The 16471-nt window shown below is 41.8% G+C and overlaps 1 protein-coding gene across 6 annotated transcripts in view; it reads right to left on the bottom strand.

Moving 5' to 3' along the window:
* Window positions 1-16471, bottom strand: part of pcsk5b (proprotein convertase subtilisin/kexin type 5b) — a 79154-nt gene that overhangs the window by 56989 nt on the left and 5694 nt on the right. For 4 of the 6 annotated variants that reach the window (XM_005473423.4, XM_025911996.1, XM_005473424.4 and 1 more), the window contains exons 3-5: window positions 7134-7286; window positions 4169-4312; window positions 3140-3216 (exon numbers count right to left, since the gene is read on the bottom strand). In XM_005473423.4, the coding sequence (XP_005473480.2) occupies window positions 3140-3216; window positions 4169-4312; window positions 7134-7286 (374 nt within the window). Of the gene's footprint in view, window positions 1-3139; window positions 3217-4168; window positions 4313-4645; window positions 4795-5499; window positions 5594-7133; window positions 7287-16471 lie in introns of those variants that run through there. The other 2 variants (XM_019365293.2, XM_019365295.1) reach the window with 2 other exon arrangements.

Here is a 16471-nt window from a genome sequence, read left to right as displayed (position 1 = left end):
ATAAGTCCGTGAATCTCTCTTCCGTCTGATGACAGCAATGCTAAGGTGAGTTGTTGTCGATTTCCAAACTTTTTTTCTCGGTACATGCAGCTGTTTTTGCTGCTGTTAGCCAAGGTTAGCCGCCGTTAGCTGCCATTAGCCACTGTTAGCCACCATTAGCCAGCATTCGTGTACCTTTTTTTTTCTTTTCTTTTTTAAGTTAACCCAACATCGCTGGGCTCACAGACAGTTAGCTGGAGTTATGTTGGCTTATAACCAGCTGCTGTTATTGATTAGCCGGCTTTTGTCAGCCATCTTGAGATTGTGAGGGACGCATGTCTAATGTACTGACAACAAATAATTGCAACAATATCTGGAATAAATAAGCATTTTTAATGCAGGTTTTTGAGTATCATAGAGCTCTGACTTCAGTACAGTAGATGAGCCTTGAAGATGATGAAGAGGATAAAACTTTATTATTGGATTGTCTCTTTGCGCTTTTGCTTTTTTGGTGAGGTGGACCCTTTCTCAGATGATAAAACATGTGTATGACCTTTTATATCTCGAGTCTGAAGGTCAGACACTAATTAAGTTTTGCCTGAAAGCCCCACGTGCACCTACAGTTTCTCTTCTCCTCCCACTTTGGCATACTCAGCCACTGTATTCAAGATGAAGGGGCAACATGGCGGCTTCCACAAACTGACGCCTATTCCTATGTATTTTTCATGGATTAATTCTAAGTTTATGAGAATGCATCAGTTTGTTGGAAGACGTAATTTCACACTAACTAATCAAAAAATTACAGACTGCACCTTTAAGAGCATCTTGGCTGATGCGACTTTGATATTTTTTTCCCCCATTTTTGTCAAATTATATTTCAATAAGCTGTGGGTAATATGCAAGTTCACTGTTAAATAAATAGAAGAGCCAAAGGAGTTACTTCAGAGAGCTGTAAAGGAGACTAATATAGTGATAATGCAGTTGTTTATCCCTTCCTGCTTGCTGCTTGTACACATAGACATCATAAATCCACAAGCATTATGTAACTGCTGACAATAATCTGCATTTTGTTTCCAGATGTAGTTAAATTTAGCTCATCCCTTTACATAGCTAACAGATTACGTGCCTCATGTATTCAGATCCCAAGGAAGATGAGACCACCATGTTCAGATTAAATTAAAATTATCTGCAGAAATCATCATATAGAGAATGATAAACTCGAAAAACAAAAATAAACCAGATTTCTGTTCCACACGCATCACAGTCAAATATAAATTCAAACCAAAACAGAAACCAGCTCGTTAAGCTGCATCGTGGCCCTCGTGTCTCTTTAAGACAACGTATTACCAGCAGGGACTGAGCCATTGCCACGGCACTTGGGCTGCTGTGCCAAATACACATACACACACCCAAAAATCACTCACTGAGCCAAACTGGCACAAGACAAGTGCACAGGCAAGCGAGTCCCCCCCCACACACACACACACACACACACACATACACACACGCGCACACACACGCGCACACACACGCACGCACACACACACACACACACTCTTCCAAACAGAAAAACCACAACCCACCCACAAATGTCACAATCAAATACGCTAATCCCAAAAAGTTGATTCAGTTCATCTGGACGTGGCGTTTTCAGGGGGAGAAACGTTTCATCACTCATCCAAATTACTTCTTCAGTCTCAGCTGACTGCAGGTTTCCCCAACCTTATAAACAGTACATTTACATAATGACTGAAACTAGTACCACTGAATGAACAATGGGCTGTGAGGTGAGTTTCTTGATCATTAATATACAAATTGTCATGATCAAAGCTCATTGATCATTGATAAATGACCATGAGTACCATTCACAGAATGGCTGCAATCACAGCATTGTAATAAGGCGAAAGATGTACCCTTAGGCCCTCCTCGATTCAGAGATGGTCTTTCCCTTTTCACATAAATGGCCTCTTTGACTCCGCGCTCAAACCAGCGTTCCTCCCTGTTCAGGATGTGTACATCCTTATCATTGAAAGAGTGTCCACTGGTCTGTAGGTGTTAATAGACTGCAGAGTCCTTGCCTGATGAGTTAGCTCTTCTGTGTTGTGCCATCTGCTTCACCAGAGGTTGTTTGGTTTCCCCAATACACTACACTACTCTGTGTCTGGGGACCAGATCCTTGAGACAGACCAATTTTTAGCGCAGCGTGTTTTGGTGTTTTAAAGACACAGATATGCGGTGTTTAGAGAAAATGCATCTCAACAGTCCCGATACTCCTGACACATAAGGGATCACTAAGAGTTTTCACTTAGGCAATAGTTGTCCTTCTTCTCTCCTGGAACAGCTGGAGCTTTCTTTAGGTGCTTTCCAAGCTTTAACAAATGTCCAGCTGGGATAACAACATTTACTCAGGGCCTTCTTGATATGATGTTCTTCTGCTTCCCTGGCTGCTCTGTGTTCGGTCTGTATTGTAGTGTCCTGATGACACCCAGTTTATGCTGCAGTGCGTGATAAGAGTCAAACCTTAAATACTGATCCATATGCGTAGGTTTACGGTACACAGCAACATTTAAATATCCCCCATGACTGATGGAAATCTCACAGCTAAGAAGGCTAAACTGTCATTTTTCGCATCCTCCCTGGTGAACTTAATGCGATCAGTGGTTGTTGATCAACGCTCATGACAATTTGCATATTAATGACGCAGAAACTGACCTCACAGCCCATTGTTCGTCAGTGGTGCTAGTTTTAGTCATTATGCTAATGTACCTTTTATAAGACTAAGGAGAAACTGCAGTCAGGTGAGACTGAAGAAGTCACTTGGATGAGTGACGAAACGTTTCTCCCACTGAAAACGCGACGTCCAGATAAACCGAATCAACTTTTTGGGATTTCCTTACCTGACTGATTGAGCATGCATCAAGACAAATATGCTAATATAACTCACTGCACCACAACAAAGTCAGGACTCAGCAAATACAAACATATTGAAGGACAGAGCTTGTTGTTGAAATCAATGAAGGAAAAAAAATTATCCTGAAGAGCTTTTGGCAAAAACAAAACAGTGAAGCCACATGCTTATTTTCTAAAACCCTGTTACAGTTAAAATTAAATTTCTTGCTCTCTCTGTTATGGGGTAGATTTCCTTATTTATTTTCCTTACTTGTTCTCGTTGGTCGCATCATATCGGGGCATGGGATCCACATCGTTGCTGTTGACATCATAGCTTGCCTGAGGGTCCTGGAGGAGACACGGAGGTCAACACAAGTATAACAAAACATCAGAACGATGGCTGTAACACACACACACACACGACGGGGAAATATCAAGCAAACAAGTGAATTCATTAGTAGAATAGGTCCAACACTCTCTGTGAGTGTGTGTGTATAACTGGCTTGTAGATCGCCAAAAAGCTTCTCTAACCCAATCGAAGGGTTCACATCAACACAACTCACAACAGTTTTGTAAATCGAATGCAATCAGAGCTAACGCAATCTGCGGTACCACTCGCCCTTCGGCATAAACAAATCTAAGCATTAAGAGTAGCTAATAACAGCAGCGCAAAGAGGGCGTGAATCATTTCATCTGCGCAGCTGATTGATGGCTTTACCTGCTGCCTCAGGCCAACAAGTTAGTTCAACTATCAGCTCTCGGTCGTAGGTAGACATACCTCAGCACGCACACACAGTAAAGTATGAGCCCACAGAGAGATAAACATGTACACACAGTGTAACTGCACATCTGCAGGTTTAAGGAAGTTTTTCTCTGGAATTTAATTGCAGACACATGATAGGCTGATGACCCAAATGGCAGCAAATATCACAGCCTAGCTGATCACACGACCGCTGTCTTCTGGAACACGACTTTGTTACATGGTATAAAGAAAAAGTCTGATTACAAAGCAGAATTTTTACTATTAAAATCACAATTATAATCATCAGATTTTCTTTTTTCTTCTTGCATATTTACATTATAATATCCTGCAAAGAATTGTATTAATCAGTGCACTGTGTTGAATATGTGACTTGTTGATCCTGAATTAGGCAGACTCATAGCCATTCATGCAAACACATGCAGAGGCACTTACATTTGAACTCATACACTTCCTCACTTGTCACACACCGACTCAAAGCCAATATGCGCGCACACTGCCACTCATAGCCGCCCTAGACGCGCATACATACACACTCACGTAGTTCTGATAGAGGTCTGGGTGGTTCCTCTCGATCCCGTCATCTAATATGGTCACCACCACGTCTTTACCCGTGTAGCCCCTCTTCCACGCTCCCATGATGTTCATATCCGACTGGCAATTATGGACGTCATCGTTGCAGTGCTGCAGAGATGGAAGCAGATGGTGAGAAGAGAGCAGGTGGGGATAAACATATGAGGTGGGAGTTTAGGAACTCCGTCATGTTCTTGCAGATGTTCAGCTAGGAGTTACAAGTTATGAGCATACTCATGTTACTTTCTTTCAACTTGGAGCATACAGGAGAGTTATGGTTTCACTTAGAGGGGAACAATTTCACTTCAACAACTCCAATCGAGTTAAAGCCCAGCGTTTTTGAAAAATACCTCGCACAGTGCATTTCAACCATTAGAAACAGTAAGCTCAAACTGCAACTACACACTGATCACCAACCAGTCATTACTTGCTGCCATTCAAGACCTGCATGATGTCATTGGGAAAGGGGTGCCAAGAATAGGGATGGGAATCCAAAACCAGTTCCAACTGAGAACCTTTTCCAAATTGTCCAAATCACCGGAATCATCTGCCTCCAGGCTTACTAATTCCCTTTGTCAATGCTGGCATGCTTTCTGACAGTGGAAAAGAAAAAATAACAATGACGTCAACCTCATGACAGAGAGGAGCTTCTGCACACCTGAAAGTTGAGTCTTTTTTTGTTCCGTTTCAAAACTGTGTTTAAACTCAAAGATAAACAGTTTTGCTCATGGCGAATACCTGTGTGGGCCTATTTTGTCCCCACCCAGAGAAAACCGGTCAAAGGTAGGACGTTAGTCCTTTTGTTAGCTATGATGTCAACTGCATCCTTGCTCTTTAAGCAAGCCCATTAAGGAGGTAATATCCCAAAATCTGGCATTACTTCACTGCACAAAACTAGAGCAAAAACATAATTATCTATCTATCTATCTATCTATCTATCTATCTCTCTCTCTATCTCTCTCTCTCTCTCTCTCTCTCTCATTATATATATATATATATATATATATATATATATATATATATATATATATATATATAGATATAGATATAGATATATAGAGAGAGAGAGAGAGAGAGAGAGAGAGAGAGAGAGAGAGAGAAAATGTGTCAGTTTTTCCCACAATAACACAGGTATTGTCCTACAATAAGTCTCTAACTTAATAAAGACACGTTGCACTTTAAATCTTGAGGGACTTCGATCGCCAATCCTAAACTATTATCCTGGATCACGATGTGTGACTGGCAGATAATTTGGAATTCCAGCAACCAAAGACATCCATCCAACCAATTTCTTAAACCTTTATCCAATTCAAGGCTGCAGGCACGACACGGGGCTAAACGGCAGCACAGGTCCCCAGCCCATTATAGGGCTAACACAGAGAGACAGACAATAACTCACATCCACACCTGCAGCCAATTTGAAATCACCAATTAAGCTAACATGCATCATCTGTGGATTGTAGAACGCAATCGGGCTACACCACTGAAGCAGCGTGCCGTTTGCAAATAAAGACAACACCACCTAGTTCACACATATTCACCAATCTCTCTCAAACTGACAGCGGCAGATCGATAACATGAGCAGATGTGCCTCTGCTTTCACACACTCTGCTTCCACTGGACCGTGACAATTCAGGAGGCAGGCGTCAGCTTTCCACAGATATCGTTTCATCTAGCACAGACGGGATTTCTTTTAGTCCCGTCTCAAACACCGTCTTCATTAAAAACAGCTACATGGTCACTGTTGCCGAGTGTAACCCTGGCATTTCAATATTGTTCACAGCAAATCTTATTCAGAGGCATGTGTCACAAGCTATAGTTTATTTTCTAAAGGTTAAAGTGACATTTTGATGTGTAATGTTTAACTCTAAATTACTCCTTCACACACTTTATTCATCGATTAGAAGCACTTTGCTATGCCTCTCACACAGCTCAATAAAATTCTAGTTATTTCAGACAATTAATGGTGTAATATTGCACTGCACTTAGATTAAATACAAACTATACAACTGGACAGAACTATCAGGCTGTGTAAGGTCACTTTGATGGGAATGACCAGAGGAAGCTTGTTTTCCATCCCAGGTTCAAAACACACATGAAGTTCTGAAAGTCTGAAAAATATATAAAACCTCGGGTCAAAGTATCGGCAGTTATCTACACTGAGTTAACAATTAACAGAGCTGGGAACACTCGACCACACACACAAACATAACTAAGGAGCAATGATCTGAGGGTGTATGCAAACAGGAGTGATAAGCCAGCAAAAAAAAAAAAGTATCCCCCCCCCACAGAGACACGTACGCGCCTCTGTGTGGGCATTCCTGTGACAAATGCTTACAAATAAACAAAGAACCTTGACCCTCAATTTCCTTGTTCCAATTAGAGTTCATATAAAAGCTAAATTTCATCATTAATTTGGGATTTCCAAGGCACAGGTTGGAATGGTGAAGCAGAAGCCAAAATGTACAATGTTCCCTTATTTGAGAGCAATCGTTCCCTAATAGTTGTCATCAAAGCTCCATTATATTTTTGTAAAAGCAATCCCTTTTTTAAAAATTAAAAAATACCCGTTATAACTCTGCTCATTTTTCTGAAACATCTTTGTGGGGATGCATAAGCATTTCTCTATAGGGGAAAAAAAAAAAAAAATCCTACATCAACTCTTCATTCTTATAAGACACAAACAAAGACACGTGCGCACACACACACACACAAATCCCTCAGCTCAACTGCAGTAATCAGGACAATGCCATGACCTAACCTGACCTTTGACCCACAAACTGGATAAATGTGGGCAAAGAACAGCATGCAATCCTCCGAGCAGACTAGATGCGTGCTGCATACACTGAGTTCATGGGCTGCAGCCCTTGTTATATTCTTCTGTCTGGTGTAAACAGAGAGGAAGCCTGGAGTAAGTATACACTGGACTTACAATATACCACATACTGTTCCACTTGGCGTCATTATAGAATATGTTGTTTTGGGCTGGGCTGCTGTGGGCGGGGCTTGACAGCGAAAGGAGCGGGGCCTGTTTGAAATCCCTCTTGATCCTTCTTTTCACCACCTGCTGCTGTATCCACTCCACCTGAAACACACAAACAGAGACAGGCGATAGAAGAAACTGAGGAGGCTTAGAATAATAACAGAATCACTTTGGAGATGACACAACCAGTATACAGGTGAAGTTCCAATGAACTGAATACTGAAGGTGAGACAACATTTTAGGAGGATTTAAAAAAGAAAAAGTGCAATTACATACATACTATGTTTGCTCTTATTTGCCTTATGTGATGAACACGCAGAGGGAAAACAAAGAAACCACCTACAGAGACTAAACTACATTATACTGTTGTACCCAACCGAGCAAGACAGAAAAGAATCCACTAAGTCTAGATTGCTTTTTTCCTCTTTACTCTAGAAAGAGGCGCTGCTTAAGGGGGTGTTTTTCTTTCGGTGCTCAGCCTTAAAGTCGTTTCATCCCAATGGACTGCCTATAAATAAGCGTAACAAGGCTTTATGTGCTGTCTCCTCTTTTAAAAGTGGTAAAAGGTGAACAAATGAAGACTGCTGAAGTAAAACAAGCCACTACAAGCAAAAAAAAAAAAAAAAAAAAAAAAGCAAACTATACATGTGGAAGACTCAAAGTCATGATTTATTTTTAAAGAGAGATTTTAACCATGTCAGTGTTACTCTGGGCTCATCAGTTCCCTTCTCCCTTATGGAAAATTAAAAAAAAATTATTTTTTTTTAAAGGACATTCGATGCACACATCTGCACTAAAGGCTGTAAGGCCTCTCAGGTAACATCAATCTCTCAAATGTTATGGGCTCGCTTCGAGGCATTCCTTGGCAGGAGCCTCGTTCAGACTTTGAGGTGGAATTTTCCAATTTCAAAATCAGCGCTGCCTGGATCCGAACAAGACGGCTGGACCCGCTCGCGCCGCCCCGGTCAGCTCCTCTTAAAAACCCTCAAACCTTGTGTGTTTAGTCTAGAAGACTTCATCTGTCTGAAAAGGCCCGATCAGAAGTTTACGCGGACCCAGCGATGTTAACACAGAATCTGAAATATTAGCAGATATGCGACTGGCACAACACAGAGCAGTTCTTTCTGAGACGCAAACATTTGTGTGATAAATGATCCAGGGATTCTCCGGGACCGAGTTTGCACCTAAACACGATTGTGCAACAGTTTATGGGGACGGGGGAACGGTGCACATTGGCATGAAATGTCAAGGTAGTTCTTCTTTATACAGCGTTTTCAAAAGTGTGTAATCCTTCTGAGATGCTCGCCACACCAGCTTCCGTTTCTAGCTGTATACATGATGTATAGACAGCAAATAATCAATAGAATAATTTTCACACCGCAAGTGTTTTTGTTTTGCCGCTCGGCCCCGACAGTCCCAGAAATCTGAGGTTTTATTGAGCTATGTCCGACTGTAAAAGACAAAGCATTTCTCCACATCAATAGAGCTCCAGCAGACAGGAGGACGAGGAGGAAGAGGAGGAGGAGTAGAGAGAGAGAGAGAAAAGAAGAGAAGAGAATAGCTGACATAATGACTGCAGAGTGATTATCTGGTCTCATGCACTGAAACAATCTGCCAGGCTCTCTCCGGAGAGTTTGAGAGCGAGGCAACAAGACAAGATAAGACGAGAGGAGAGGCGATAAAGAGCTGAAGAGAACGAGTCCCGGGAGAGTCAATAATATAAAAAAGAAAGAAGAGAGAGAGCTGGAAGGGAAGGGAAAACAAATAGCAAGAGAGACCAAAAGACAGCAAGTGAAGGGAGGATAATTGCGTTTATAAATAACTGATTTAATAACTCGAGTATGTACCTCTTTAGAAATTGTGAAGGAGGGAAAGGAAGAAAGTGCAAATGATGTAATTCAATAAATGACCTCCCTATAAGGAAGAAAAAAAAGATGGGAAAGGAAAAGGAAATGGCAAACCAGCGCAGAGAGAAAGATAAAGTGTAGAAACAAAACAATTTTTAAAAAAAACCCTGTGAGATATTTTACTTTAGCATGATGCTTCTCCCGTCTGCCAAGGTCTCAGCTCATTTCACTCCAACTTCTATCAGGACCATCAGCTTCAAAGCAACCGTTTACACAGCCCATTAGCCTCAAAACAACACTGTCATCAAGAATTGTGCGTGAGTGTGTCTGCGCAAAACCACTGGTGTATCATTACAATTTGCATACATTAGCATACCATCAACCACAATCTTTGATCAGCAGTGTAACTCTTAACTGCTCTTGTTCGCAACTTGGCAAATTCCAAGGATATCCGCCCTGTGTATACCCGCAAATCCTCCTTCGCAGCCATCAGGGGCGACGCGAACGCTTCAAAAAAATGACAAAAAAAACAAAACAAAACAAACAAACAATAAATTCATTTTTTGCTGAAGTTTGTCTCAGATGTCGCAGGGCATAAACACATGTTCAGAGGAATTTAAAAGAGTTTAAAGTGGCTTTAATGAAGAAGGGCACCAACCACAGAGCTGGAATTTTAAATGCTTCTGCATGCCAGCAAGTGTACACCCTACTGAAGCGCCTCTGAGCAAGACACTAAACCTGCCACCTCCTGGGATTTAGTATTGTTTACTACCTAAAAGCTTAGTGTGGCTAATAAAAAAGGCTGAGCTGAAGCACAAACCATACTACTTCTTTGCAGATTAATTTAGATGAGGCATTTTTGCAGACTGGGGTTTGCTAATGTCACACATTTTATTGACAAAGGGGCACTTTTTTTTCCTCTTTATGAAGGCTACGATGATTGAAAAATATTTCTGAAACCAAAAAAAATTATTTAAGCAAACTCTGACCAACAACATCGACGCGAGTGCAACCTTGTAGATCCCTTGATCGTGACTAGATTGTGAAAAGAGGTAAACTCTTTTATCCTAATGCATCCCCAGTTTTAAAAAGTGACCTGAGGTGAGCTTTAAATATTACAGCTTTCATCAAACAGCACAAACACCATGAGCATATCCTTGTACCATCTTCCATTTACACTCTGCTGCTCACATCGACACAAAAACTTGCCCTTAATTTAAAAACTGGTTAAGAAAAAAGATGCTCAGATGAATCGTGTATTTCACCACAGCTTTGCTAACATAGTGGTGTCCCTGCAGCATTACACTGCAGGGTCTGTAACATAAATCATATGCCTTACTTTCAGTATCCGTGTGTCATATCTATGCCTGCATTATTAGCACAATAAGAGCTCAGTGGGTGGCAGCGTGCTGGCTGTGGGGGTGCTATATGTCAACATGAGATCGCAGACATTTGTATACAAATTCTTTACATCCCAAGGGAGAAGGCTCAGCTAAAAGGTCCAGAGGTGGAAATGCCAACACTGACATCATAATTTCAAGACTGATGGCACCCATCCATCCATAGTCATTTATGTCATTTACTTCTATTCTTAAGGAGCAACAAAAAAAAAAAAAAAGCCTGGTCTTCAAGAAAAACATGAATCCGTTATGAAAAATGAATCATTTGTTTGTGTACACGGAGAAGAACTGACATTTTTTTGGAACAGTCAGCGCAAATTTGTGAGTAATGCATTTCAACAGGGAGTGTATTTTGTGTCTCCAGCACGAATCAAGCCCAGACAAAACGGAGATGCGTCACCATTGCAATATAAAAAATAATAATAAAAAATTATGGTACTTTAATTCCTAACCAAAATCAAATTGTTCTTAAACAGCTAAACTTAACCAAGTAAATGATATAAAAGTATAGTCTATAAGTAAGCATAGACCCAACAATGTTTAAAAATCTGTGAGGTGTTACAGCTTTAACTTGGGTCTCGTGAGCGGTAAAATGACCGAGTGCACCATGAACGCCTCCAGCTGCCATTTAAAAATGGAAAATATTCATTTCATGTACATGGACACAAAGATTTATGATCATTCAGATGAAAAATGGGGCTCAGAGACAAAAGATTTGGGTTTTCATGTTTTCATGTCCAGAAACAAGACTCGACAGAGTAGGTCGAGACCATTTCACAAACTGCGCTCTATATTGTGCGTGTTTAACTCTTCCACGACCTATTTTAAGAAAAATGTTTAAACTTTACACTGCTGGTGCTACAGTTGATGTTGGATTTCTTTACTGGGATTTGATTTTTATTTATTTATTTCTTAAAACTACATGTTTATCCTCTCTTTTCCTGGATTACCAGAGGCAGATAACGGCCTATGTAACACTTTTTCTGAAGCCGGTGAGAATAATGCTATCCTTTATTGTGTCTGCTAAAAATCACTCACTGATGACAGCCTGCAGTTATCCGCATCAATTGTGTCATGAATGCGAGGCCCTATCCAAACAAAGCCAATATTGCCCTGTATTATTGCCTCTAAAACTTCTCCATGTATCACTGCCATTGTGTCAGTGCCAACTCACTGGCTGGCTCTGGGGCATAACGACCTCCTCCATTCATTTAACTGCAGCCTGGTGTAGCAGAGGAATGATCTGGTAGCACCTGTACCTCTGTCACCCTCCCTTTACTCCCAGCCTGACTCCCGCTCCTATCTCACTTCCTTTTTTCCCCCCTTTTTAAATCCCTTTCCTCGTCAGCTCCTTTCCCCCTCCATCTCTCCTTTTTTCAGTCTTCTTCTCTGCAGGTGCCCATTTCTCTCTCAGATGGCCTGTCTCTGTCTCTCTCCCTCTCTCTCTCTCATTCCCACTCCAACCCCCTTCCAACCTCCCTCCCTCCCTCGCTCTCACTCTCATTCACTCTGTGTAAGGGTTTGCAGGTGGCTCTAGCTGGCTGGGTCAGTAACCAGGGGAAACTGGGGAAGAGTTCACTTCAATAGAACAAATGGGAACAAATTGATCCACTTTTACTGCTGTTTGTGTGACGATGTTAGAGCTCCAGGCAAAAAAAAAAAAGAAAAGCTAATGGATAGTGAGCAGAACACCCAGTGAAACCCTTGCAGTAACATGAGAAACCAGTTCTTGTCCTCTCTCTGGGGTATTTCAGAGACTCGGCCCAAACTCGGCCATCACAAACAGCATGGGCCGTTACGGCCAGCTGTGGGGGCTCGTCTCAAAGCTTTGACTATTTAATGGTTAAACAAATTCAAACTAAAATTTCAGGATTCTCGGCCTAATGGAAATTTGTACTTGGGACTAAGATGAGTCTGATAAAATCTAAGGGTATGCACATTATCCCCGAGGTCCAGACACTAGCTGTGTCGTCTCCGTAATGCAATGAGCGTCCTCATCTTCTGCATATTTATGAATACAGCAAGGCATCTGTGCGATGAACAAAAAAATTCTGTGAGCCAAAAGGGAAAAAACACTGAGCATATTTTAATTGTTTAACTGTGTAATAAGTAGATATGAGCTCATTTTGGTAGTTTTACTATGTGGTAAGCCGTTTTCCTGATGTGGCAGAGCAATAAAACATTCAAATTTAATTTTGTTGTCACAGCCATTTTGCATTTTAGTCTATCCCAGTGAGGATTCAGCTGCAAACCACACCTGGCTCTCAGTTTTCATGCACATGTCTGAATAGATGACTTCAAGTAAACAAGAGCCTTTCTAAGTGAAACCGGCTGGAAGCACCGTGCTCCTTCAGCTAGAAGGCGTTCGGCAGTTGTTTCTCCCTACTAATCTCTGCGCACACATCAAAAGGACACTACAAAAGGAGAAAACAACCACTGCCGTGCTGTAATTGTTGTTTACAGTAAACTTGAAATGACTGGAAATAGATTTCAGGCAAAGCAGACTAAGTGTGCTTGAACAAAAAAAAGAGAAAAGACTGCGGCTGTCCAAACTCTCTTGGAACTCCCAGCATGAATGACTCACGAGCATGCGTCAGCAGAACTGAGCAAGGTGCATGCCGAGTACTGCTTAATACAAAAAGACAAGTTTATATAGACAGCCACTTAATTAGGTACACTTGTTAAGCTGCTCATGGCATGGCACCTCAGTGCATTTAGGGATATAGACATGGTCAAGACCACCTGCTGAAGGTCAAACCAAACATCAGAATTAGGAATAAAGGTGGGCTACAGCAGCAGAAGACACTGGGTGCCACTCCTGTCAGGTCAGAACAGCTAAAAAGAGGATATCAGATTTCACAACAGAAGATTTGAAAACTGTTGCCTGATCTGACGAGTCTCCAGTTCTGCTGTGATATTCAGATGTTAAGGGCCAGAATTTGGCATAAACAACATGAAAGCATGGATCCATGCTGCCTGGCATCAAGAGTTCAGGTTGTTGTTGGAAAAGAAAATATCCCAACACCACCAAAGTTATTTTTACTTTTGTTCCCAACTTTGCTCATTTGAATTGAAGTACAGGGATTAGAGAAGAGGCCGCTGAGAGGCAAAAGGTAGAGAAGGGTAAATATCTACTCAGAAAGAGGGTGTACTGACCTGTACTAAACTTCAGACGCTTCACAACCAGCTGAGGAAGAAAACTTCTGCTGCAGAGAGCCTGTTAAGGCCAGACTTGAAAAATAGATGCGTCCACACACGACTAAAAGATTCCAGCTGTGCAACTACAACAATTACACTTGTGGCTCGTGTCAACATTTTTTTTCCTAGTTGATATTTAGGGGCATGAAACAGAATAAAGACTATGACCTCTCTGCCTTTCATCTGCCACCAGCACCATAACAGCATATGGTCAAAAGTTTTCTTTGACTTACTTTGATGTGAAATTACAATGACAGCTTAGAAGGAGCAAAAAAAAAAAAAAAAGATAATGTTAATAAATAAGCCAAAAGTAACGTTCAAAAACAACAATGCAGTCATGCATATTTTCACAGAAACAGCACGGTGCAGGCTCTCCCCTGCGACAGCACTGACAGCCGTCTACGTCCTCGCGCATATAAGCCGTGTCGCACTCCAGACAGAAATCAGAGGATGCAAAACCTTTAACAAATCAAGATCAAGAAGTCCTGAAATACTCTCTGCAGGTTTTCCCAGATTTCTACATCCTGGGAGTCCAAAATGACTACAGCGGCTACAGCCACAGCAGCCACGTTTATAGGAAATGTGCCAAGCTGAACTAAACTCAATCTAGGATCCCATCGGCAACCCTCTGATGCTTTAGCCTCTGTAGACAGAGCCAATATTTCAGGGCTTCCTTTGTAGCCAGCAGATATCTGGGACATCACTTCCTCTTAAGTCCACTTGTCATTGTTTACGACTGTCAATCGATTTTAAAAAGCTACGTGGCATCAGGGGCCAACAGCTTCAAGATTGCATTTCAGTGTTCCCTTTTTTCATTGTTTACCTCCATGCAGTCAAAAGCTGCTCAAATGTGATTCATCAATACTACATGGACTACAAAGGAAAGTCAGCTTGCGGTGCCACAAATACTTTGTCTGTGTAGAATCTGTTTCATGAACCCCGTTTATCCTCATTTAAGGATCAAGGTGACGCCACATCCCCTCTCACAGTCTGGAAAAATAAGCGGTCTTTGACCTGAGAGGCAAGTGACACTGCAGTTAGGCAGGTGCCATAAAGTGGTAATCTTTGCTGTGCCTCATCTCCATGGTAACATGCGTGCCAGAGTCTACTGTGGATGGTAGGGTGCGCCTTTCACGGCATCGCTACACCCCTCTGACTCACTCACACACAAAACACACACGGCTGTCATTATTACAAAACCTGATTGCAAAACATCATTAGCAGAATGCCAGACCTCGCTGCTGCCAAACTGGCTGTCATGTTGATCCCAAACCTCATAGACAGGTCCGCAAAAAGGACAGCCAGTCAGCAAGGGAAACTCTGACAGCTCTATTTCACTCCACTTTTCATTTATTCAGTGTCTTTGATGCATCTTTCTCCTTCTTTCGTGCGTTCTAATAGGCAATCTTCTGTTTTCTGTCATTTAACCTCTTCTCTCTAATCAAGTCTTTTTTTTAAAAAAAAAAAATCTCTCAGTCTCCCGGCCAGCTGGCATCCGGACACAAACCTTCCTCCAGCGTGGCACAGTGTCAGGCCCAAGAGGGCAAGAGAACCAAAGACAGAGGGAGGGGGACGAGTGCACAGAAAGCAACAGTGAGAAAAGAGGGAAGAGGGAGCTCTTGACAGGTGATGACAGCAGGTGAACAAAAAAAAAACAAAAAACAGCTGAGTGGCCCAAAAATACAGAGAAAGGAAACTGAAGAGAAACAATGAAACAGGATAACAGATAAGCGGGTAAAAGATGGTGACAGACGGCTCCTTTTCTTTCTTTTCTCCTCTTCCTGTTTCATCCCATCCTCCAGTAATCACACTGATCCATCACCATCATTCTTCAGCAGTCGCCGTGCATTTAAGAGTCTGACACAGATTTATTCGCCGTTCAGAATCTGCACGCAACATCACCGTTGCTGTATGTTAACGCTGTAAGAGGCATCGCTGCCCTGTTTTCTCAGGATCAAGTCCCAGCCTGTTCAAGAAAGTGACCCGCTTCATCAAACAGGCAGACATCAACAAGTCTGAGTCAGGTACTAAGATGACAAAAATATGCAAAATGTAAGATAAGGAGGTTTCACATGTCTCGGACGAGTAAAACGGTCTTTTACCTCAAAGGCTTTTTAAATCTACTGTAAACATAAACAAGACATCAGAGGAGCAGACAATTGTACACTTGTGTGAACAATCAACAGGTTTGATTTAGTAATTTGTCCCGTGTTTTGATAAAGCTCAGAGTGTTGTGATGTAGAGGCCTCATGTGTAATTGGGTCCGGGTTTGTTGACCTGCTGAAGTGACGAGAAGAGCACTGACAGCGGTTTAGATCAAACTCTTGTTCAAACGGAAAGTTTTCTCTCAGTTGACAACAACAACAACAACAAAAGCATGTTGTTTACTTTACTAAGGCTGTATTTTAGAACAAAAATCCTGCCCACAGTGATGTGAAACCAAAAAACAAACCTCATAATAAAGATCAAATATTCTGATTTATGATTATGTCACGTTGTGTTATGGTGATCCACAACCACCATGGAAAAATGTTGTTTTGTCCGTGACGGATTCTGTAGGAGAGTTGTAGCATCTGATCTGCCACAACCAGGTTCCTCTGGCTGAGATCAAGATAAACTATCGGTTTATCATCAGGAAAACACGGAGCAGCTGTGGCTTCGCTGGGATCTCAATGCTTGGATGGAAAAGTTTAGGATTTCTCTGAATTTGGATTTAGTAGGGCTCCACTCTGACCCCTGGTCTCTGACAAGTGACCACGTAGGTGGCTATATGTACACACACACACACTCACTGGACACTTTATTAGATACACCTTAACTCACAACTCCCTGCATCCAGACA

This window comes from Oreochromis niloticus, linkage group LG12 (genome assembly GCF_001858045.2).
Source record: "Oreochromis niloticus isolate F11D_XX linkage group LG12, O_niloticus_UMD_NMBU, whole genome shotgun sequence".
Classification (NCBI taxonomy): domain Eukaryota; kingdom Metazoa; phylum Chordata; class Actinopteri; order Cichliformes; family Cichlidae; genus Oreochromis; species Oreochromis niloticus.
This window is presented reverse-complemented; position numbering and strand designations above follow the sequence as displayed.